General features: G+C 38.8%; 1 protein-coding gene across 2 annotated transcripts in view; it reads left to right on the top strand.

Annotated features, from left to right (window-relative positions):
- Positions 1–26,020, top strand: part of igsf3 (immunoglobulin superfamily, member 3) — a 111,299-nt gene that overhangs the window by 78,085 nt on the left and 7,194 nt on the right. For both annotated transcript variants that reach the window (XM_044132196.1, XM_044132195.1), the window contains exons 6-8: positions 1,882–2,301; positions 19,856–20,266; positions 24,507–24,953. In XM_044132196.1, coding sequence (XP_043988131.1) covers positions 1,882–2,301; positions 19,856–20,266; positions 24,507–24,953 — 1,278 coding nt within the window. The remainder of the gene's footprint in view (positions 1–1,881; positions 2,302–19,855; positions 20,267–24,506; positions 24,954–26,020) is intronic.

The raw sequence follows: 26,020 nt of genomic DNA, 5'->3' as shown, positions 1-26,020 counted from the left end.
AGGAGCAGTCCAATGTATAGTGAGGCGCAACTGCAAAACTTTCAAGGCCTGCTTGTCCATCAGAACTGACAGCCAAGAGAACATTAATCAAAGAAACAGCCTAGAGGCCCTTTGTGACCTTGGAAGAGCTGGAGAACTTTTTGCCCAGAGGACAATCAGTAGTTGTGTACATTGTTGAAGATATGTCATGTTTGCAGTCCACCACAAGAAAATACATAAAATAAGTTGCTTTGGTCAGACACGGCCATCCTAATGCTGAAAAAAGCTAGTGTCAGCATCATTGCATGGAGTACATTTTTATAACGAGGGCTGGGATGCTGGTAAGAGCTGATGGAAAGGTGGATTGAGCTACATACAGGGGAACCATTGAGGAAAATCTTTAAGAAAATCTGGTAGGAAGGTTTCCCTTCCAGCATGACAAATAACACACAGTCCCAGCTACAACAGGATAGCTTAGCTCATTTATCTATATGAATCACTCAAAATCCAGACCTAGATCTAAAAGGAACTGCAGCACAGCTTGAAAACCCACTTTCCATTCAGCTTGACTGCGCTTGAACTATTTTGCTAACAGGAATATGCAAAAATGTTAGAGATATACTACCTTAGACTTGCAGTGAAAAATTTGGTTTTACAAAGTTTCGACTCAGTCGGCTAAATGCCAACTTGTTAGCATGTTGTGTTGCTTTGTGTTGGTCACATTAGACCGATGTGAAAGATCAAGCACAGTGCTTGGTTTACTACCAGTGGCAGATTTTATTAGGATTTGTATTTTAAATCCTAGTCAAATATATCATAATTTGCGGCTGCAATATGACATAGAAGAAATGCACTGTAAAACCTATGTGAACAGCCAACCTAGTGGTATGTCCTATTGTGTTACATGTGCTCATAGATACAATATTCCACACAACAGTGATTTATAGAAGACGTGGATGGATGGACAGATGGATGGGAGCAGTTTGTCAGGAGATGAGAGATAGAGCGAGAGCAGAGACTTATTGTCTGTTAGGGAATTATAGCCTCAGGCGGTCGTCCCAGCAGCAGCAGCCAAGTTTGGACAGAGAGCCATTGATTAGACGCCCTGAAGGGCACCAAGGAGGATGGCTGTCTGAGGACGACACAGGGTGAGGACACACTAAAGGAAACAACAGGGCTGTTGACAAGAACATAATGGAGGAATCTGCAAAGTCTCAAGGAAGTACATTGACAGGAACAAAGTTGGCTTCACCCCCATTCTTTTTCTCATCTATATATCTACTTTGTCCTAATGAGCAACCATAAACATACTCAAAACTAGTGAGAGAAGAGCAGTGTTATTATCATTATTGTGCCTAATTTTTAAATTTTTTTTCCTCTCTACCTTGGCCTCCAACAAAGGTATGTTTTGGCTTTATCGAGTCGGGCAAATGTTTTTGCCTAATGAGGACAGTTTAGACTTGGCAGGAGCTGCGTGTACATCGAAAATTGGTGCTTAGAGGAAATCTCTCCCTCGGGTTTCTTCTGTTACATTACTATTCATTTTCAAGCACACTAAGAAACAAGTACAAAAGCCACTTATACTGCACATAGGCCTCTAGAATCTTTGGCTATGAAAATATAGGGAAGCATTTGTGGAGATTTAAAGCTTATTTAAGTATAAGTCAATGTCCTTTCTGTCAATATTGTCTGTGTTCCTCCAGTATGGGGCTCATACCTTTTAGAATCCTTGCTTCCAGCAGGAGATTGTATCCCCTGCATCAGTAGAGACTACCCTTAATTACATGCACAAGCCAGCTTGGCTCTATTAGAGCCACTTAGCAGAACCAATAAATCTAATAGAGAAGCCATTTGACTATGTGTGATCTTAACCTCCTGTGCCCTTCTTCTCCCATCACCCAGAGTCTTCCTTTATGGTGTCGGCCTCATCGCGGACCCCATCGATCTCCTTTGGAGATTCCTTTGACCTCCTGTGTCTGGTCAAGCCTCGCCACAACCCCAGAGTCCCCACGTCGGTCACCTGGCGTTTCATGCCAACTGGTGCTCAAGATGACGATCAGGGAGAGTTCAAGGACCTGGTGACATTCACTCGCGAAGGCACCCTGCAGTGGGGAGAACAACTGCTTGGTTTGGGCACTCGCACCACTGTGGACCGCTCACACTCCAACACCAATTTCCGATTGTCTGTGACACGCGCAGGGCGCCGCGAGGCTGGCAAGTACCAGTGTACTGCCATCCTGTGGAGGAAGAACTATGACAACAGCTGGAGCAGAGTGGCTAACCGCACCTCCAACCTTCTGGGCATCAATGTCCTTCAGCCAGGTAAGGCTTTATTTCCTTTTGTGTAGCAGAATGAACAGAACTGCTACTCAAACCGTAATAAAGGCAAGGCAAGTTTATTTGCAGTAATTTACAGTAAAGGTAGTTTCTATACAGTAAAATGAAGGAACAAATGTAACAACTAAACATAAAACTAAAGAAAATAAAAAAATAGGAACAAAAAATAAGCATCACATGAAAGGAAAAAAACGCAAATTTAAAACAAATAGCTGAAACAATATAAATTTGAACACATCTCATGTATTCAGGGAGTTATAACAGAAATAAGATGCATAGAAAAGAAATAAGACTTTCACTTGTTTAGTTCTGGTCCTCTGAACAGAAAACACATCTCTGATGATCTAACTGATTAGGTATTTATGGTTGGTACTTGACAAGCAACACTTTTGGTGAAACACATAGACTGATTTATGTTTTGAGAGACTGATCTTTTCAAGCCTTTATTTCTGTTAATTGTGATGATTTTTTTTTTCTTTTGTAATGAGAACACAATTCTAGGAGATCAGAATGCTACATCTTAATATTACAATAATGATAAAAAAATTGTAAAACAAAGATGCGAGTTTAATAAAGGGTATGTTTAAATCCACTTTCAAAATGTACTTTTAATCAAAACAAACTAGCCTTTTCACAACACATACTCCAATTCATTGAGCTGTGTCTGTATCCTTTTTCTCACAGGGGACCGGTTTATTGAGTCTGCGGAGATATGATTGATTTCTTTGGTGTTAATTAGGTCTCTTTTGGTGCAGTTTTGGATAAATTGTGGATGCTCCGTGTTCTTTAACCTCATTGATTCTAGCAAGATCCTGTTCTTTAAAAATGAGTTATTTTAATTTAAAAAAAATGAATTTAGACATTTCTTCATTAAGTTGCCAGCTTTTATGAACACAAACACAGTGGCTAAATCAACTGTGACCTCTGTGTGATAGCATACATAGAGTATACTGTCACTAAGAGACAGCATACTGTAATAGCAGTCCATAATCTGACTTGAGCACAGGGGACATAGTAATCCAAGAGTGGAACCTTGAGGAACCACACAGAATAATTGTTTGTTCAGATTAAGAATTGCTCTAAATTGTCCAAATCCAACAAGTGCATTTACCAGAGGACCAGAATGTCCTACCCACTTTTCCAGTCAGTCTGTCAGTATTTTATGATCAACTGTAGGAAATGCAGACCTAACATCCAATACAGAAGACTTAGATGTATCACTGTCAATGTTATTTAAAGCATTAAATAACAGCCCTGAGACCAATTCAGTTTCAGGGCTTTGAGCTGAACATTTTACTTGTCTTTTGATCTAAAGGAATACCAGCAGCAGCAGCAGCAGCAGCAGAACTCTGGTAGTCTTCTTTAATTGTTGGTTATCAACATATTATTGGTAAACTGCTTTTCTTAGTGATCTTCACCAATACATGTTAGGGTAGGTTACACAAGAACCACAGACTGACATGCAAAGACTTTCACATGCACACACAGGACGAATCTACCAAAACTCAGAGGATGTCTGCTGGCTCTAATTGCGCTTAGTCTCTGGTTTAGCAACTAATTGTAGTGTCTCTGGATGTCTGCCTGTGTGTATAGAGCAGGGTGGAGTCTTCTAATGGAGTGCAGCGAATAGATTGCTAAATATCCCACAGGAAGAGAAAACGGAGCGAAAGTAGTGGGCAAGACAGAAGCAAACGACAGAGACAGAGAGAATTAGGAAGAGTGATGAAGAGAGAGGGAGCGATCTGTCCTTGAACCTTTTTCCTCCATGGAGACATTAAACCGTCTAAGCCACCCTCATTGGCCCTTTGTGTATTACACACACACACACACGCACACACACACGCATGCACCCAACACACACAAACTCATACAGACAGGGCCTAATTAGAGTAGAAACACAACACAAAAACATGCTGCAGAACTCACATTTGCCCAATTTGGCAGAGCCTGTTGTGCTTCAGCAGAGTGATATTTCACTTATTCAGGTGAATGTGCCTCGGGCAAAAAGTCATTCTATTAATAAAAATATATCCACAAATCTTAAGCTTTTAAATCAGATCAGCATATAATAGTCTCCCCTGCAGTTCTAGTAGGGGTTAAACGTGTTGGATTTAGTGTGAAGTATGTCAGTAATTTATGTGGAAGGCATGAGATGTAGGTTTTCATCCCCCAATCATGTAGCAGTTTTCCCACTGTGTTCTATTTGTAGCCAAGAACGATGCACACAGGCAGCCATTTAGGTGATGATGTATAAGATGCTGCACAGCTTTCAGAAGCAGGCCTCAATGACCAGTTCCACTTTTGAAGTGAACTAGAGGCCATCTGGTCACGTGTAACACAAAGGTAGGACTCCCATCTATGTTGCTATTGATTGGGCTGTGCACACAAATTCAAGCAGATCTAAATGGGCTGGAATATAAAGGCACAGCTAAAGAAATCTTGTAATCTTTGCCATTCACCCAGAACAGTTTTACCCAGAGCTTTTCAGCATGTGGACCAACAAACAAACAAGTTGGGGTAAACAGCTTAGAGGTGGTTTAAAGTAAAGTTGGGTAATATATAAATTTCCCACGATTTGAACACTTTCACAGTGCTCTCTTAAGTCCATTTTACTTTTGATATTAAAACACGGTATAACTGCAAAACCTATCATATCAAGGTTGTCAAGCTAAACTGACGAGTCATGCAAGGAGATAATTAATCAGAAAAGCAGCCAAGGAGGCCAAAGGTGACTTTGGAGGAACTATTGGAGACTCTCTCACCAGAAAAGTGTTTGTTGTACAGTCTACAGATCTGGCTCTTATGGCAGAGAGGCAAGCGGAAGCTCATTATTGAAAGAAAGCCAGAAAAATCACATGTGTGATGTAGGGGACACAGCAAACACGTGAAAGAACGGTTTTCTGCTCAGATGAAACCTTTTTGGCCTATTTAGAAAAATCTATGAGACAAAACCAACAATGCATACTACACTGAAAACACCATCCATAAAGTGTAACATGGTGGCGCTATCTTGGTGTGGGGATTTTATTATCATTTAAGTGAGTATGTATAAGACTATGTTTAGCATTCAAAGGCAGACCATAGAACGACTATCTATATCTTAGTCTTGATCACTGTGGAAAAGATCAGCCAGATAGTCGTTCTTGTTTTATCATTTTTCCCAGAAAACTTGATTGAAGCTTTGTTGGTTTGTTCAATTCATTTTCTGTCGTAACGAAAGGGAGAATATTTTTTACAGATAGCCTGAACATAAGGAACTCCACTTATTTCTAACATTTAAATTAAGCAATCCTTCACATAAAAACCTGCAGACAAGTAACTTCACACTTTTCCCATCAATGTGTGTTCTTACACACAAATACAAACGGATGTTAATAGACTCCCACAGAGCCACAGCTACAGTACTACTCACAAACAGCTGACCTTACCCATTGACCCAAAGCAGACTTCCTCCTCTGAGCTCTTCAGGAGCAATCATCCTTAATGCTCATTTACGTTCCTTAACCCGACACGGTTTACTTTGTTTAGTTTTGAGCAGAAAAATCTAAAGAAAACACACATTTCCTTGCACAGGCAGACTTTCGTCCCTTCCTTTTTACCAGCAGCCTGTCTCCTTGACAAAGTGATCTGTTACCTTGGTAATGCCATCAGTTTCTGTGGCGATGTGATCAGTTGCCAGGAAAAATCCAATCATTTACCGTAACAGCGCAATCATTCTGTGTGTAAGGCCACTTTCTCATCAAGCAGGGACTGAGTGAGTAATTCTTTTATCTTGACACTTACCGAGGCCGTGTTCAGCTCTGGCTGTGCCATCCTCCTCTGTTGTTCAGCCTTCGATTATATCAGTGATTCATTTCTCAAAATGTAGGAAGTACAAGTGCTGAATACAATTACTTATTACCTCGGGTGAAGATGTTCAAGAAACTTTAAAACAAATCCTTCTTTTGTCATTGCAGCAAAATTTCAAGAAAAATTCAACCTTATTTTGGATGTTATTATTCACATACAAATTAATTATTGGCACCAATAAAAATCTCTGTAAAATATCCGTATCCAAGTCCTTTCTGAAGTCATCAACTTTTTGATGTTTGTCTGAGTGTTTGGCGTGACTTCCAGTTTTCCTGGGGAATAGACATGACATGACATATAGGGCTAGTCCTTTTAACAATGATCTTGTCAGCACTCAAAGTGATTTTGATGTTGAAAGCTATATCTGAAAAACTTACTGTTAGAGAACTACAGCAAAGCGTAGCTTCGTGAAGTAAAAAAAGTCTTCATATCAAGCATTAGACTCATTAAATACTTGATGTTTTGAAAGGATTTTAGGGAAAAAAGCCCTTTTCTGTCCTTCCATCAAGAATTAAACATGAAGAGCTTTCTGAACCTTAATTGGACTAACTGGAGTCATGTACACTGATTAGATAAGACTCAGATTGAGTATTTCAGCAACATTCCAGTCAATTTATCACACTGTTTGTCTGTTTCCATTTCTAAGGTCATAGAAAACCTTGTGTGAGTACTTGGGGTCCTTACATTTTTTTAGAAATACCAGGAGACTTTTAGAAAATAGGGTGAACTTTACAAGAAAATTTTAAAATGGAAAAATCAATTCAGAAATCTTTTATTGGATTTCAAACTTTCATTGCACTCCACAGGCCTAAAACTCATCAGAAACTTGTGAGATGAACTGAAGTTACAAGTTGAACAAGAAAGAACTACAACTTTGGATGTCTTAGAGAAACTGTGCAATGTCACAGAATAAAATCATTTTTAAAAGTTATTTCTTGTTAGCAAACGTATAGGCAGCACAGATGATAATATAAAACAGTTTTTTTCTTTATGTGGAAGGTATTCTCCACTGAAACTGTTTCTTAAATTAAAGGAAAGATTTACTTAGATTTTTTTAGTACTAGATCACGATTCTAGTACAAGCATATTTACATTAATATGGTTGGCACTCTATCAATCACTTTGCCTCATGCGTCTCCCCTTTTATCTGTACTTTTTTGTGAAACGTAAACCAGTACTTGCTCAATGAAGCCATTAAAATATTGTCTTGTTCTCAGAATTGTGGGATAAAAGAAAGAGAATGTAATTAGGGAAAACCAACCAGATACTAACAAAGGGAGTTTAAAAATGGTAATACAATTTGTTAAGTTAATGCAAATAATATTACTGTGCATGTTCAGTTTATTGTACAAAGGCTAGTAGCCCTGTGGACGTGCCTCAGAGAGCAATGTGCTTGCTGTGCACATGCTTCTTTGACCCCCGACGCCCCGAATCAAACTGCTTCTCTCAGCTTTATGCTGGTTCAACACATACTGTAGACCACCACCCAGCATTCAAGAGAAAGTTGCATACACCTAATATTATACAGATTCAAATCTCATAATGACCATCCTCATTAAATTATTATGGGACTTCAAAAGCAAAGGGAGAAAACAAGCATTAAAAAAAACGAAACCCTGATCCAAAGATCTGCGCTTCTTAAATTAGCGGGAGAGATGTGCTGGATGTAGATAAAAGCTGGACCAAACTCACACAGAAGAAGTCAGCTGGTCAGCGTAATATTTTCTTCAAACTGTGCCTCCCAGAGCTTCCTCCTGTTCCAGATTGGATTAGCAGCACGCTGCCTGTGTCCAAGTCCCAAAGGTCATATAAGAGGAGCTCACCGCTGTGTTTGCATTTCCTATACTGTACTTTCCAAACGTTTTCATACCCCTTGAACTTTTTTTAACATTTTCTCACCAAACAACCACAAATATCAATATACTTTATTGGGATTTCTGTGATTGACTAAGACTATATGAGGTATGTTTATAAAGTTTGTGGCAGGAAAATGTATATGTGTTTATTTATATATTTATGTCAAAAATGCATGTACATTTACCACAAGAAATCTGAACTAAAATCTGATTTCTTGTTTATGTGGCAAATCTGGCTTGTAAATCTGATTCTTATTCTGGTGTCCTTTAATATTTCTGGTGGGTGGAAACTGGTGAAGTCATAATAATGTCGAGGGCACCAAACTGGCTAAAGCCGGCATACTGCCAATTGCCTTCAGAAATCACCAGTATCTAGGTGCCTGTTCAATGCTATGAAGTTTACCAGAAATTGCCCGCGATGCATACAACCATACTTTAATAAAGATTGCTGTTAATGTTAATTCAATATTTGGAAGCGTGGCCAACACGGACTGAACCACTTCATTCACTTCCTCTGATGCCATTGCTAAATGGCACCAGAGACTACAATTCTAAAACGGTGCAGAAAATCAATGTCATTGTTCACAAATTCTCCATTTGATCACTAATTGGCCAGGAATGATCCTACCGGAGGGAACCCAAGTCAACAGAAAAAAGCCCAGACTGTGCTGTAAGTGAGATTTGAATCGCGCATAATAGCACAGACAGGCAATGGCCTGCCTGCCTACAGCCTAAACGTACTGAACTTGTGTTATGTTGCAAAAAATTATTCACTTAGTATTGTTGCATACAAATGTGAGCCAAACCATATATCTTTGTACTTTCACTTCAAAATGATGCACCACTTTTTGTCTGTTGCATAAATTCCCAATTAGATACATTGAAGCTTGAAATTGTACGATATAGCAAAAAGTTGAAAGGATATAAATGCCTTTGCTAGACACTGAATAATAATTTTGCAGTTATTGTAAAGTTAACCTAGTGCAGCAATTGGACATTTGAATTATCCACCACAGGCTAGCTACAGAAAACTATTACACACCGGAGTACAAGCCTCATCTTCCTGCAAGAATGTGTAAACGCACGGTGGGATTACCTCCTAAAGCAGAAGTGTAATTATCCAGCATGATGGAAGATGATTAAATATTAGCCAGCACTCCGAAGGATACCCAGAAATGCACAGAAACGCAATATGCAGCCTCACATACAGCGCAGGAATGATTAGATTTTAGCTGATTGAGTTTTCTCTTTGTCTCTTTCTGAAATGCAATAATGGCAAACACATGTTCAGCATGGCAGATCACCAGGGAAGTCCCCGTCTCTGGTACACAATCTAATATCATCTACTCATAACCCCAAACTACACACGCCTACACACACACACACACACACACGCACACACACACCGCAAGACGTACGCGATCACCAAGAGACAAAAAAAAATGCCCAAAACTAATTATGCAGAATCTTCTCTAATAGAAGCACCGTTTGGATTAATGATGATTTGGGGAGATCAATGAGGGTTTTTTTTTCTTTCATCTTCATTTGAGTGTGTGCAAATGCACGTCAGTGTGTGTGAGTCTGGCAAGGGGAACAAGATATTAAGACAGTCTGGTTATTGGCTGAGTTAGAAAGATGATGGTTATAACTGGGAGGGGGGTGTCCCACTTTGAGTTTTTTTTTTTTTTTTTGTCATCTCTTCTCTCGCACCTACTCTTAACTCACTCAGTCAAACATCACAATGCCTTCTTTTTACTTCTCCTTTGAGTGACTCCTGCTTTGAGTTAGTCACATAATCCTCCAACCATCTTTTCCCAGATTCTCATGTGCTCTTACCCTGTTAATAAAGTGTGTCTTCCTATAATATCGTCTAGATGCGCTCTACTTTCATGCCACTGATGTAGCTACCACTTAGCATTTATTGATGGTGTTTACATCGAAGCAATAATTGGAGATTCCCGCTCATCAGGGCATGAATTGGAGCCGTCGATCTTCATTACGGCCTCATCTATTCCATCTTCACTCACTACCACTCCGTCCTTTTTCCATATTTTGTCCTCACTCCCTCTGTAAGCTCCCTAATGTCTTCCTTCCCCTTCACTCCCACTCAGCTGCCTGTTCCCCTCCTCACACCCCCAAGCCTCTTTCTCACTCCTGTGATTTTTCAATATTTTATAATTCCCTACTTTCCTCCACCTCCTCCCCTGCAACATTCTCTCTATTATATTTACATTTTCCTCAAATAGCTTTCATTATCGCGTGAATAATAAGTGTTTTGCAGTCATACATCTTTTCTTTCCCCAGTGTTATTGTTCGTGGCAGAGTGGTAAATCTTGTCTCTTTTTTGGTTGCAGACGAATGTAGTTTGTTTTTCTTTATCATTGCTCTAAGTTCACCCGAGTGCACACACCACTTGACTGTTCTGCCTACAGTTTATACTTCGCATATTCAAATAATCAGAATGCACTCAGAGACCTGTCAGTCTTTTGCATGCACACAGGAGCACAGAAGGTCATGGTGTGTGATAAATAGAGGCTTGGAGGGGGGTGCACTGAAACAGAAAATAATTTCATAAAAGGCTTTTGATTAATTATGTCTGTTTCAGGCATTCAAGGTCAGGTTTCTTCCTAGTTGTGTCTTCCCTGTCTCCAAACCCCCCCCCTCACATTTCTCTGTTATGACCCTCACACAGGCACATTTTTCTGTCAAAGCTAATCCAATCTGGGCTTCATTTCCTTGTTCGGCCCAGTCTGCCAACACAATGAGATTCCCTGTGCCCCTCTATCTCTCTTAAGCACCTAAGTGTGCGCGTGTGCACGTTTTTGAGTCCTGCTGCTGCTGTAATTGAAGTCGTAACTCAGAGCCGGATATAGTACAGTTGCCCCCCATGTAAATCAGTGGCTAATGGTTGGAGCAAGCAGAGCTTCTTCCTGAGAACACGCCTACAAACACGCACACACACCCACACACACACAGTGCTTGTCATTCTGCAGACTGCACGGACAGAAGAACCACTGTTCTGTGTGATTAATGAGTATTTTATGTTTTATGCTTATTGGCAGACCTTCCAAAACACACAAAGTCATGCAGACAAGCTCAGTCTAATGTGTCTCAAATATGCTCCCCCTTCATGCTCATACTTTAGGTCATGAGTCTCCCAGAGTTTCCCTGCAAAATTCCGTCTTGCCCACTCCTTCTACATCTGCCGTCCAGGTTTATCCTAACAAGTCAGACTGGCACACAAAAAGAATTAAAGTGCATTTGTACTTCACCCCCTTTGGCAGTAAAGTAATTTGTCACCACCAGCTCTGACCAGCTTCTCCAATCCTGCTGAAGAACAGCATCCCCTCATCTGCTACCACTGCATCATGGTGGGAAGGATGTGTTGTTCATGTCAGTGTTGGATTTCAACCACAAAAAGAGTCACATTTTGGTCATATCTGACCAGAGTTTCAACTCCTTGTTGTAACCTTTACGTAGCTTTTGGTAAACTGGAAACATGACTTCTTGTTGATTTTTAGCTATGCCTTTTGTCTTGGCACTCTTCCATGAAGGTCAGATTTGTTGAATGCACCACTAATTGTCGACAGATATTGCCACCTGATCAGAGCACCTCCACGGTTCTTCCCTAGACACTATAAGCCTCTTGGTTGCATTTTTGTCAATGCTTTCTGTGACTGGACTTTCAATTTAAGTGGATGATCAGTTCTTGGTAGTTTTGCAGTTGTTTCATACTTTTTCTATTTTCAGACAATGGAATGAACAATGCTCATTGAGAAGGTCAACGCTTGGGTTAGTGTTTTGACCTAACTTTGTTTTAAATGTGTCATTCTTCACATCTCTGCCGTTATTTGGTTCGTTTGTTCACTGATGTTCTATATCAAACCTTGGAGGTGTTAACAAACAGCTGCATTTAAACTGAGGTCAAATTGTGTATAAATGGACTCCGTGTAATAAGTGGTAATTTCTTTAATGGCTTTCCTTTGCACTGAATTTTATTTCAGGGTATCAGATTAAAGGGTGACAAATACTAATATACACCATGCTTCCCCAATTTTAATTGCAAAATGATTTGAAGTTATTATATCTTTTTTTTCTAATATGCATTAACAGACTACTACTTTAAAATGTTCCAAGGAGATGATCCCTTTTGCAAAATGCATGAAAAAAATTTTTGAGGGGGGATTTCTTAAGTCTATTTGTTCAAATTTTAGACTACACACAAAAAAAGGAATTTTTCATTAAATTTGATCAAGTTTAACAGCTTTTTAGTTTGACTCAGAGATTAGTAGATGTCTTTATAAGGATTACTTCTTACATTTTATTTTTCAAGTAGATTTACAACTTGTAAAGACATATGGCAGCCTCTTTTTTATGTCTTTTCAACAAAGCTTTGTAAGGGATTAAGACCCAATTACATACAGTCTAATAAATTTAAATTACACTACAATAGCATCACATTCAGCATATCATATAAGTAAAAAGGCTGATTGGAAGTCGTTGAGATTTTAGCAATGACTCATCCTTATCAGCAGTGTAGCAGGTGGCTCTGGAGATGAGCCACCTCATTTTAACATGAAGGAACTTTATACTCAACCAGGTTCAGTGTGAGCAACCATGTGTTATGGCCAGATGAAGAAGATAAGGTGAATTATTTTACAAATGGTAAAAAGATGTGCTTGCATTTGAAGCGTTAAATATAGTCAGTCACTTAAAGATTGTCTCACGAAATCGACCCAGAATTATTCATTTAAAAACGGAATGACAGGAAGAATGACACACTTTCATGGTATGCATCTCCTATGGTTCTTTGTCTAAGAGAAAAAACAGGACATGAGCAGCTTGATTGGTGGTCTGTGAATGACCAGAGGTGCCTCAAAAGGGGGCCTTTTAGTGAAAAGGCCTATAGATATCCATATTTAACTCAGCCAGCGATAAGTCGTGGTAATATCCTTCTGACACAATGGGAACATAGATACATCACAGTCATTAGCATAGAAATTACACTTCAAGCTCTCCAAAGGAAGCTACTTTTCATTCAGAGGAAACTCTTTCTTTCATTACTTCCGACGTTCGTTCGGCCTCCCCTGCCCTTTACTCCTCCTGTTTCAGAAGTCCAGTAAGGTCATTATGTCTGTTTCTTTTAATTGTGTGAAGTTGCGGCTGGTAGTGCCAAGCCAACGTGAGCTGTCGTCTTGGAGGATCAGGGTGCGACTGAAACCTTCGGTCTTGTCCCAATGCTGGATAAGTGAGGGCAATGCTAAATGCTGAAAGTGGCCCGGGGTTTCTATTAAGACTATAAGTCCTTAAAGTTGCAGCAGGCGAGACGTCGTTCTCACTTTGTCTTTTACATCTCACTCCTGTTTTTCTGACACTTTTTAAAAAAATTTCTTTTGCACACATCTCTCTCGATGTCAATATCAGTTCTTTTTGATGATGTACACCCATACCTTTTTGTTTATTTCTTCCTCTTTAGAACTTGTAAATATTTTTTTTTTCTTTAATTCTTTGTTCTTCATGTCATTTCATCTTTTAAATTGGAAACATGAAAGTAGATTTGTTGCCCGGTGGATGAATTTCAGCTCCGTGGTGTTTCAGGACATGTTAAACTAGAAGCGTTGAACCAGATTTCTTATATTCGCGCTTCATTTAGGCCTCGTTAATAGTCATGAACCCACAGGTTAGTCTGTTGAATATTTATGCAGGGCTGATTAGACAAGAGTGACAGACTGTGATGGGGGCAAAAGATGAGAGGCTTAAGTGAGACCCACATCCTGTTCTGTATTAAAAGATTTCAACGGGAGCGGCATCACAGAACAGAAAAATAAAATGAATCACGTTTTTTTTTTTCCTCCCTGGGAAACAGTAAAGGATAGCACAGCCTTTGATTTACCATTTCGGGCCACATCCTTCTCTGAACACTCAGCCAGGAAGTTTTACAGCTCCTTTGAAGTTAACCTAAAATTTTATTACAGGTGTGAGTGAGAGAGTAAAAGTTGTGACTGGTGGGCTCTGAAGTGGCACAGTAGAACCCCTCTTCATCCCCAGGACTCCGACTTGTTTTCATCAACCGGGCTTTGTAAACAATGAGCCTCAGGTTTGGGTTTGGTCGGAAAGGATTGCTATTTTTAGACTTTGTGCAAGTCGTCTGATAAAAAAAAATAAAGCTTTTACAGAGGCATTCAGGGAACACTGTCTCTCAGTTTCAAAGAAACTATCTGGTTTTGTGCTGCAGTTGTTGCCCCACCTTCCAGAACAGTTATGCGAAATTTCACCAGCTACTTTTGAAGCAATGTTTCACACTGACAAACAAATGCAGATGATTGCTTACATCTGCCTTGGCTGTTTCCTCTGTAAGAGGAATACGGACGGTTTTGTTTTCAACCATGCTGTTTTCTGTGGCCATTACACTAGACCAATTAGGCACACATGGCAAACAGGAGGAGAACGAGTTTCAGAGAGCAATTAGAGGCTTTACTGATTGGGTTTGGGAAGTTTGTGGAACAAGCTCAAAAAGCAACTGGAATGTTGTTGGATAATGGCATGTTCTGCATCTTAAATCATCTCATAATCCATCAAAGGAAGGTAGTGTATTTTAAGTTTATGAATTAGGTAGTGGTGTAATGACACATCCTGCTCACAGGATGAAAGTACACAATCATGTGCTAAGATTGGATTTTGTAAAAAAAAAAAAAAAAAAAGGGTTTCAAAAATCACAGTTTGTTTTAAAGAGTCTATAATCAGTGTTAGGTAACTTAGTCCAGGTTTGACTAATCCATACATTGTGATTTTTATGCATGTCTAATTCAAAGGTTACAAAGGTTTCATAAATATTTGGAATTTAAATAAACTCTGTTCGGTGTAGTTATCTGGTTCAGGTCTGACCAGTCTACTGTTATTATTTTAGATTTTTAATGAAAGATGATCAAAGGCACATCAGGTTTATATATATATATATATATATATATATATATATATATATATATATATATAAACTGTTTAGATCACTACTGATTAAGTGCATCATGGTCTTTGACGAAAACTTGCTTATTTTAATACAAACATAATGAGATGGATGTTAAACACATGTACGTCAAAGCATAAATGGTGATAATCTTGTAAAACCTTAATTTTCTGCTGGAACCTGCAGAAGATTTGTTTCTTGCTAGTGTTGTGCTACAATCTTTGGTAGACAAAAAGGAATTGGGTGGAATTGGAGGCTTTAAACAAAACAAACAAATTTCTGCCAGGAAACGAATATTTAAGTCTGTTTACATGCAAATCAGCTTCTTTGCATGTTGAAAAAAAAATCTGAAAACAAAGAGAATTGTTAAATATTGATGTGATGTGTACAAAACACTGCATGATTTAAAATTGAATCCACTGGAATGCAATGTTATTATTTAGTCCATATTTATTCTCCATTGTGAATCTAATTTCAGTCATTAGAGACTTGAGACTTGTTCAAAACATACTTGTGAACAACTTTGTATAATAGAAAAAGTAATTTTATATATATATATAAAATTGTTGTATGAATATATATGAATCCTATCCTTGGGTAATTGTGCCTTCCCTCTCTATTGCTGGAGGAAAAAGTCTGTGAGTTTCTCAAACTTACTTCGCAATGGTGATCTAAGACTCACGGTTGCCCTGGAAACAGTAGGTGAACAACACTGGAGGCTCTGAACCATTTTTCTCAAGGATAAAGTTTAAACAAAAATGTTTTCTTGAATGGCAGTCAAAGCTTGTACGTTTAAAACAACTTATATGTCTAATTAAGCTTGACTTACACAGGAACTACCTTTTAGATGTAAAAGCAAGCACTGCTGATATTGGATTCATGTCACTTTGTGGATGGGCACTTCATGCTTCAGAAGCACAGTCATGAATGCATGTAATGGAACCAGAAACAGATATTGATTGCCATGATGACCTTTAAAAACAGAGGTAATTTTGCTCTTTATTGAACATACATGAGGAGCATCTGCATTATAACGAAGAACTAGTCTTTACTTGGATTTATACTCACTTCAGATTGAGTTATTGCTGATTCTGTCAACAATTGTATTTTTAAGGGGTTGATGGGCTGATAGGAAAGACTTCATTCTCTGTGGAAAAGGACACATGTCACCGGATTTGACAGGCTGTTCTGTGAAGCTGCTTTCACAGCAGTGGGATTTAGCAGGGACCCGAGACTCTGAAGTCCTTTTGGAGCATAAAACGGAAAGCATTCCTTCCCCTTTTATGGCTCTTTGTTTCTCCATTCTGTTTGTCCCATCAGTCTGTGCTTGAGTGAGTCCTTGGTAATAATAACTTTTAATAGCTCATGATGTCACCTAATAGGGCTTAAGTAATTTGCTTATTTTAGATTAGAAAGGGAATTTCTTTTAAACACTCGTGCACGGCAACAGGCTTTCAGCCCCCAGTTTTTCTCCTGGCTGTGGATTCAAACTTCAAATGGGGAACGGCAGAGTGCTGCTTTGTCTCGTGCCAATCCCATTCTGCATGCTTTCACTTCAGGAGGTTCAGAGGTAATTCTCCTGAAAAAAGGAGAGGAAAAATGGTTGCCAGGATTCCAGGGGGTGCTACATTTTCCAGATGGAGATGTTTTCAGCTGCTTGAATCTGGTGGGTAGAGAAGCAATGGTGATGATGGATAATTTGAGATGCTAGCTTGAAATACTGCTGCACAACAGGGTGGTCTGGCAATGCCTCATAACCATGTGTCTTTTAAATGCACCCAAAATCATGCAATATTTATCATATATATATATATATATGGAGCACTACAAACAGTAGTGAGTCGACCACACTAACCAATCTGTGGATAAAGATGAGGTTTTCTCAGCAGATGGCTGTGACCGTAGGCAGTCGATCAGCCAGCCTGTTATAGCCGAGACCCTGCATGGACTACAGCAGAAGGAGCTGAGGAACTATTAGGTAGCAAACGAGAAATACATTTACAGTTTTTTAAAAGTATTCAGACCTTTTGAACTTCTTCACATTTTGTCACCGGGACTTTAAATAGACCAACACAAAGTAGTTCATGTCTGTGAAGTTAAGGAATGCTGATACAGAGTTTCCAAAGTAGTTTCCTATTTAGCTCCCTTAAACCTGATCCCCATTGCAGACCTTCATCACAAAATGATCAGAAGTAATCTAATTATAAACAACATACCAGTGTAAAATTTTGTTACACTATAAAAACAGCTGTTTTGTGAAGGCCTCAAAGGTTTGTTGGAGAACATTAATAAACGAGCAACTGCATGAAGACCAAGCGACACAACTGAAAGTTGAGTTTTATGGTTGTTGGAAAGTTTAAAATGAATGTAGTTTTAATTTTTTAAAACATCATCCCCAGATCTGGTCATCTTTGAGCACACTGTTCAGTCCATCATCTGAAAATGAAAGAGTTTGGAGAAGCAGAAAAGAAGCTCATGATACCACTGGAGATAGTACAGAGACATATATCACATATCATAAATTCAGCCTTTGTGGAAGATGATCAAGGTATAAACATTACTGAAAGAGGACTGTATGCCACAGTTAGTGATTGAACACATGGCAAACATCTGAAACATCGCACACAGTATGAAACCTGTTCATGAAAAATGTTGTTTGGTGGCATGCTAACAGAGAACATAGCCTTCAATGCTACATTTTTAAAGAAGACTTGCAGCGTCACACTGTGGGAGCTTTGGCTCTGCAGGGACAGAGAAGCAGGTCAGAGTTAATGAAAATAATAGACAGAGAGAACCAGGTTAGTACCGGAAGAAAATATGTTGGCTGGAGCAAAAGAGTTCAGGCTGAGATGGAGGTTTACCTTCCATCAGGACTACAACCATAAACATACAGCCAGAGCTACAATGGAAGGATTTAGATCAAAGTATATTGATGTGGTGGTATGATCTTGCAAAGGTCCAGACAAAAACTCTGAATTGTTGTCAAGACCTGGAGATTGATGTTCACTTATGCTGTCTATCTATTTTCACAGAGTTCAAATTTTTTTTTTATTTTTTTTTTTTTTAGAAGAAAGAGCAGAAACTCAGGTTTTATATCTGAACAACTGGTAGGGACATACCATAAAAAAAACTGCAGAAAAAGGTGGTTCTATAAAGTGTTGATTTGGTGGAAATGGATACAAACACATGCCATGCTTCTTTCATTTGTATATGAAAAAACTTAAAACCCCTCAATATTTTCCTCCCATTTGATATTTATCCTCTGCTTTATATTAATCTATCAAAAAAGTCCTAATAAAGTATATCATTTAATTTATTTTACCTTTAAACCTCAAATTCATGCGTTACATGAACAAAAAAAACAAGGAGTCTTACATTCTAGCGAATGTAAGACATTTGCCCATTTCCACTTATGTTTATGCAAATAATGTGCTATTTTAGGGCTGTTTCAGTGGTTGTAGCAGAAATAATATTTCAGATCTAAAGATAGGAGTTCTTTTTTCTGTGTCTGTTTTGTGTCTGTGTGAGCTCTAAAATCTAGAAGTTCTTTTCTGACAGCAGATAGCTTTGTCCTTTTTCTAGTCTGTTTAGACAAAAGTACTAAATTACAAAGCTTTCTGATCACAGTATTGAAGTTATTCTGTATCAGTTCAAGGTTATCAAATTTGTATTTTTTTTATTCCTATTCACTTTACACAAAGTAAAGAGTAAAAAATATGCTAATCTTTAAACATTTAATTATATTCTCATGGTAGTTTACATTTGGGTTTTCAAAATTATTTGATTCACTACTTAAATTAAGTTTCATGTTTTATTTTTGGTGTATGGCTTCATTACCGTCATCAGATTTTCAGGGTTCAATGGAAATATTTGTTTGGGGAAAAAAAAGAAAGTGTTTTTAAGGTTGTTGGCATATACACAGAATTTCAATGAAAATATCTAAAAACTATTTAAACTGAATATTTTTAAAGCTAACTAAAATAAATGCTTTTTTGTTTTTTTTTCCCAACATCTCCTCAAGAACCTTTTTAATTTCTGTCACAAAATCAAAAACTAAGCTGGAGAAAATAATTTTTCCTTAGAATCATAAAATTGATATTGTTTGAAATTTCTCTTAATTTTCTTTTGCTTCTTTTGCTATCTTGTGTCAAGGATGTGTGTGTATGTAGGGTGTGTGTACCTGTGTGAATGTATGTGTTGGTGCACCTCTGTGTGTTCTGCATGCTTTCAACTAATCCTCTCCCCCCTGAGCGTTTGACAGTGGGGCTCTCATGGCGGTCACACCTGATGTACCTGCAGCTAATCCTATCCCGCAACCGATGTCAGTGTAACCAATCCTGTCACAGCACTCGGAAAAAATGCAGCTTCCTCTTGGCATTTTGGTCACACCTCTCTGTCATCTCTCTCTCCTCTCGTACTGCTCTCTCCCTCCTGCTTGACTTTATAGATGCATTACTTCTTCGTTTTCTTTCTGGCAGACTGACAGGACCTCCTGCCCTGCTTTTGTCTTGTTTCCTACCTAATAATATCCTTCCTTACAAACTACCACCCTTGTCTCTTTCTCTGGTCTGCATTTTCAACAGATTTCCCATCCCCCTGACTTTGACTTGTTTGGCATTTCCCTCTTCTTTCACTTCACCTCTTCTTCCTGTCTGTCTTTGTCTTTGTCAACTTTTGAACTCACCCACGCATCGCCAGTCATTTTCTGCCCTCCTGCCACCAGAAATAAGCCGCATTTTAAGTAATTTGTCATAAAACAGAAATTTCAATATGTACCTGTCACCACTGATCATATTCTTTACAACCAGAGAGTTGACTGTTGGCTTTTGCTTCTCCACCCTTCAACCCTGCTTTTTCTGTTTCCTTGCAGAGAATAGGCTAAAGGTGCTTAAGAACAACCAGTCTCTGGTGTACCAGGAGGACAGCAGGGTCAGGATCAATTGCTCGATCACCTCCCAGACCAGCCAGGACTCCCAACATGCTGTGCTATGGTACATAAGACGGGCAGCGGGGTCAGAAACCGATGAACTTCTGCTTAGGATCGAACGTACAGGGGCCTTTGAGTACGGCGCCTACGCAGACGAGGAGAGACTGAGGCGGCGGGTCCAAGCAGAGAGGCTCTCACCTCGCCTCTATGCACTGACTCTGAATAGGGCAGAGAGCAGTGATTCTGGGACATATTACTGCTTGGTGGAGGAGTGGCTGAGTGACCCAGATGGAGCCTGGTATCGACTCTCCCGGGATACCTCAGGCTACACCAGGGTTCTTGTCAAACAACCAGGTGAGGCGAAAAGTGCTCCTCTTGTTCAAGGTCATTTCAATGAATGAGTTAATGAAGCAGCAGCTGACACTTTAATCCAGAGAGCTGGGTCAGAGTTGCCATGGATGATATTTCTAAGGATCAGAAGATTCAAGGTTAGACGCCTGGCTGGCTCGCCATCATGTTTGTTCCAAGCCAACAAATGGCAGAGGTGGAATTAACAAAGACACAGGTTACACATGACAGCATGCAGGGATTTAATATAGTACAGTATCAAAATTCTTGTGCCAAGTCAACCTTTTTTAAGAATTTTGATTTAGAGCAATAAGATCAAATAATTCATGTTCACAGTTTATTCCTAATCATAGTTAAACCTAAGAGCTCTAAATATTGAGTTCACAGTAAGACGATGAATTAGTAGTCATTCATTTATTAATCAATAAAATCTTTAATATTATATATGCATAGGTCTTTACTTAGAACATCTATCAGTTTACATATTCATTATTTGTCATCTCCTATCATTTGCATTCTGGACTTTGGTAGCTTATTTCCATCAATGTCATTTGCTTTTGTTGTTGAAAGTTGCTTTCATTCAGATTTCTGATGTTTTGGTTTTGAGTATGCAGCTAGATAATGAGGTGTATGTTTCTTTTCAATAAATAAATACATCAAATGTTTAAAATTGCATCTCAAGTAATTTAAAGACAATATGTGTCTCTGCGGTCTTAAGAGATGTGCATTCAGCTGTGACTTCATTCTTCTAATTTTCTGTTATTTTCCTGGGAAAACTTATTTTCTGCCCACATCAGGTGCAACAGTGTTGCAAAAGGAATACTTGCTCACCAACTTCAAAGAAGTTGGGATGCAAACCCATGTTTCTCCTCCTCCATAGTTTGACCCAATGAAATCTGATCATTCTCTCTGGTCTAACGAATAAAGCTCATGTTTTTATTAACTACAAAGCATAACATTTATGCTAGAAACAATGGCACATTTTAGCTTGTTGGCTTGATTCATCTCACCATATACAAATGACTTTGTCTCAATATGATCACTTCACTTGTACAGTAAACAGCCTTGGACAGAAACGTTGAAATGAACTGAATCTCAATCATCTCCTTAAGTGTTATAACAGTGCTGAATTTGTCACTTGCCAGACATCAGAAAAAAGAAAAAGAAAAAAACACAGAAGAAAACTTTTCACAGCTTTGCAGATGGCGGCTGCCTGCAGCAGAAAGATGAAGGGGTCTTTTGCTCATCACCACTCATGGAAACAACATCTCAGGAACTGCTTTCAAATCAAATCTATATGTAAACTGTATAAATTGCCTCACTAATCGGCATAAACTGACAAACACACAGAGGCCGAGCTGATACTGTTAGTGGTAAATGCTGGAACTTATTTTCTGTATAAAGAAAAAGTGTCAAAGTTTGACTTAGAAGCGTTTTAGCTTACAGATTTTGTTTGCTGCCAATAAGAGCACAGTGTAATGACAGAGAGAGATCTTATTTATTCTTTCCTGATAAACGTTTCTGGCACATTTAGTATATTCAGTATTGAGCTACATTAATGACCTGTTTAATGTTACAGTTATTTCTCTCACATTTTCAACTGACTCCAACATGTTCTGCTCTGCACAGTAATGGTTCTAACCTAACATCTGCCCCAGTCAGAGCTCAGGAAGATTAAAAAATGGGAAAACTCCCAGTCACTGATGGACAAGCTAATCCACTTGTCCAGTACTGAAAAATAGTGATTTAAAGTGATGATGTATCTACTTCCACCCACACCGTGACATCCCACCTCATCAGAGTTATTTTGAGCATAATTCAACTCGTATCTCTTAATCTCTCTGAGAGAAGCTACATCTCTTTTTGGCCCATTGTTCCTGAATTTATCATAGAGTAGCTGTCTATGATAAATTCATAGACAGCTGCCTGTAATTTGGGTAGCCTTTGGTGGTTTGTAAAGAATTTCAAATATCTTCTGAAATAAGATGCATAAATTAGCTTTCTAGAGTGAAGTGGAATTGTAAATCCACAGTAATGTGTAGTGAATGCACTGTTCCTGAAGAATCAACAGCCATTTAATAGAATAGGTACTTGGTTTACTCCTTAATTGAATTACAATGAACTTTAACAGAAGACTGATTTTGTCAAAACAATCCCTAACGTTTTTTTCGATCACATTTTCTATTTAGAAGTCAAAACGAGAAACCACTGATAAGGAAATAACAAAAAATAGGAGGATCAAAACAGCAGCTCAGTAGCCTGTAAAGGAAATGCTTATTTGGTAAAATGCTCTGTAAGCAGACACTAGCCTTAGAAGATTTTTTTCCTGCAGCATACGTATAAAGGAAATTTGGAGGTATGGGAAGCGGTATCTACAACTCTGTGTATGGACTCATTCATTCACACGTTGCTCAAGCTGAGCATATTATTTTGAGAAGAAAAAGTAAAAATGGGATGGTAGCCTTACAGAAACACAAAACTGTTTATTGTAGATTTTAACTTTTGGAGGCAAAGATGGGTTTTAATTTATTGTTACAATGTCCTCCGAAGCTGCAGGAATTAGCGGTTTTTCCACCCCTGCTGTCGTTCTGAACCTCATTTTGGGTTAACAAGAAGTCAGTTCCAAACATTGTGTGAGAAAAACCCATTATAAGCCAAGTTTTTATTGCCCCATTTTTTCTAAATTGCTGGGGAAGTGGGTCATAGAACCACCCCTGAGGGGCTGTAGCACATCCATGCAGACAGACAAACTAGCCTTGAGGTTGGATCCAAACCTGCTGGGAAGCGGAAAGACTGGTGCTGGCTGCAGGCGGGATAGTGAGTCTGATTTAATTTTGTCTTTTGTTTCTCCATTTCCTGTAACACATGCAGAAATGACTATTTTATGATGTTAACATGTTTAAATCTGTTCATTTTAGGGCTGCAATTATTGTACCTCTTTATTATTTTGTAAGTAAATATTAAAAAAATGTAAGTTTTCTTTTTATATACATCCATCTCAGTAAATTGGAAAAACAATTGAAAAGTTAATTTATTTGGGTAATTCAGTTCAAAACATTAATTGCTTTATTATATAGATTAATTACACAATTGAGTTCAAGTGTTTGATTCTCTTCATTTTGATTATTGTGGTTTACAGCTAGTAAAATCCCAAAATGTAGTTTTTCCAGAAAATTAGAACTTTACTTATAAATAAAAGTCTATTACATTATTTTACGGCTACCACAATAATGATGGAGACTGCTAACTTGCCAGGTGTCCAGCAGACAGTTATTGACAGCCTTCACAAAATGTTATGTCACAAAAGGTCATTGCTGAAGAAGCTGGCGCTTCACAGACTGCTGTGTCCAAGGTAATTAATAGAAAGTTGGGTAAAAGGAAAAATAAAGGTGTGTGGTAAAATAAGGTGCACAGGTTTTGAGGAGATTATTGGGGTGTGGCGTTAGTGTTTCAAGAACTACTACACAAACATATCCAGGATATGGGCTACAGCGGTGGCTCCATGTATCAACCCTCACCTAAATCGGATAATGACATCAGAAGCCTCTTACCTGGGCTAAGACGAATACAGGCTGTACTGTTGCTCAGTGGTCAAAAATCCTCTTTTCTGATGAAAGTAAATGTCAAATTTAATATGAAATTCAAGTTCCCAGAGCGTGGAGAAAGAGTGGAAATTAATATAGTCCAAGCACCTTGACTTCAAGCATGAAATCTGCTGCTGTGGGTCCACTGTGTTTTATCAACTCGATTGTCTTTCCTCTGATGCCTTGGCCTTACGGAGATGCTGATTTTCATTTCTAACAGGACCTGGCACCTATACTCGTTGCCAAGTCGCCCAAAGCCAGTATCACTGTGCTCGATTGGTCAGCAGATATTGCACAGTCCTGTGATGAAGCAATCCATGCAAAATGAACCCATGCGCATATCCTGCAGTGCATTTATAAGAAATTTTATTTTTGGTTTTGATTAGCTCAAAGATCTGATCATCAATAACTCTGTAATTAAACTAAATAATATGAAGTTTTCCCTTATAGGTTTAGTAACTGTAATAACTTAGTTGTGCAGTATAATTTAATGGGATGCACGTTTACAACACTTTTGAAAATGCCAAATTGACAACATTGCATAATTAGCCCAATAGTTGTGAATTAGTACACATAAATCACCTTCTCTGTTTGAACTATATGTGGATTTATTAACATAAATTGTCTTCCTTTATTCCTTCTCTCTTGGGGAACTTCTGCAGAGCCTCAACTACGTGTTGATGAGCTTGAGAATAACGTGACAGTGGAAGAGTCCAACTCAATTCGACTGGGCTGCAATATTTTCAGCCAGTCGTCTCCCGACTCGCGCTTTTCTGTGTTCTGGTACGTGGATCGCTCTGATGACGAGGACATCGAGGACCAGCCAGGGGAAGACGACGATAAGCGGGACTGTGTGTTTTCCATCGGCCATGACGCCATCTTTGGAAATGGAAACTGCAGCCCCGCTGACGACAGTGGGCCCGGTTCCCGCTTTCAGTTTGAGAGGACTACTTCTGACCAGTACAGCCTGACCATTCACGGAGCCCGGCCAGCAGACGCTGGTCGTTACTATTGCCATGTGGAGGAGTGGCTTCTCAACCCTCGCAATGAATGGTATCGCCTTGCCACCAATAATTCTGGTGTCACCACTGTCAATGTACTGCAGCAAGGTGAGTCCTTGGTAACAAAATCCTCAGAGCCTCTGTGTATGTTTGTGACACTGATCAAAGGGAAAAATGTAGGTAATTAATTCAGGGAAAAGGGGGAGGGAAAATGTACAAACAAGTAGTTTGAACAATGTAGTTAATTACACGATCTGTGTTATTCCTCTGTACAGCTAATCAAAAGCAGAGTTAACATTGAGGGCAAATCTCCTAATTACCTCGGATTTGATTTGAAAACAATCTAGTGAACAAATACCAGTCAGAGAGAAAACAAATTAGATTCATCCAAAGGCCATAAAACACATAAATATTCATTTTTATCAACCAGTTGAATTTTTTACACAGCTGATACTTTCATGGGTTGTAAGTCTTAACTTTTCCCAGCTTGATCAACTGGACCAGCGTTTGGATGATTGGAAGCTCAAAAATCTGACCTTTTCCATTCAGGCAATGCACCATGCCCATCAGGTCACAGTAACGACACTCAGACATGGAAGATGATACTGAAGAAGACTCATAGATATTACCCATGAATGGGATATGCTTAAATATGAATAATAAAAGACAATGGCATGTTAAGTACAGGAATGCAAAAAGCCATTCACAAGGACATTGTAGAAACATCTTGATGGTTCATTCAGGCTGCAAGATAGCAAGGCTTTCAGCTGTTCATTTAAAAATAAAAAAGTATTATTGGCTCTGGTGGGCTTTATTTGATAGTTAATTGACAGGAAAGTAGGCAATGAGAGAAGGGGAAGACATGCGGCTAAGGTCGAACCTGTGACAGCCGCTTCGAAGACTAAGGCCTCCATGTGTGGGTTGTGATTAACCCCTGCGCCACCACAGCACACGCAGCTGTTCATTTTATCCTTTTGAGTTTCAACCGTTGTCACTGTTGTCAACCCTGTAAAATAGACTTGTGGTGAGAGTCTTTGTTCTCCTGAACATCTACTGGTAGATTCTGAGGGGCTGTTTTGGTTTAATCTGTCATTTTAGAGTCAGTTGGCCAAGATTAGGTACTTATACCAAAATAAATGCACATGTAAGAACAAAGAAAAACAAGCTATGTGGAT

The sequence above is a fragment of the Gambusia affinis genome, linkage group LG11 (genome assembly GCF_019740435.1).
Source record: "Gambusia affinis linkage group LG11, SWU_Gaff_1.0, whole genome shotgun sequence".
NCBI lineage: Eukaryota > Metazoa > Chordata > Actinopteri > Cyprinodontiformes > Poeciliidae > Gambusia > Gambusia affinis.
This window is presented reverse-complemented; position numbering and strand designations above follow the sequence as displayed.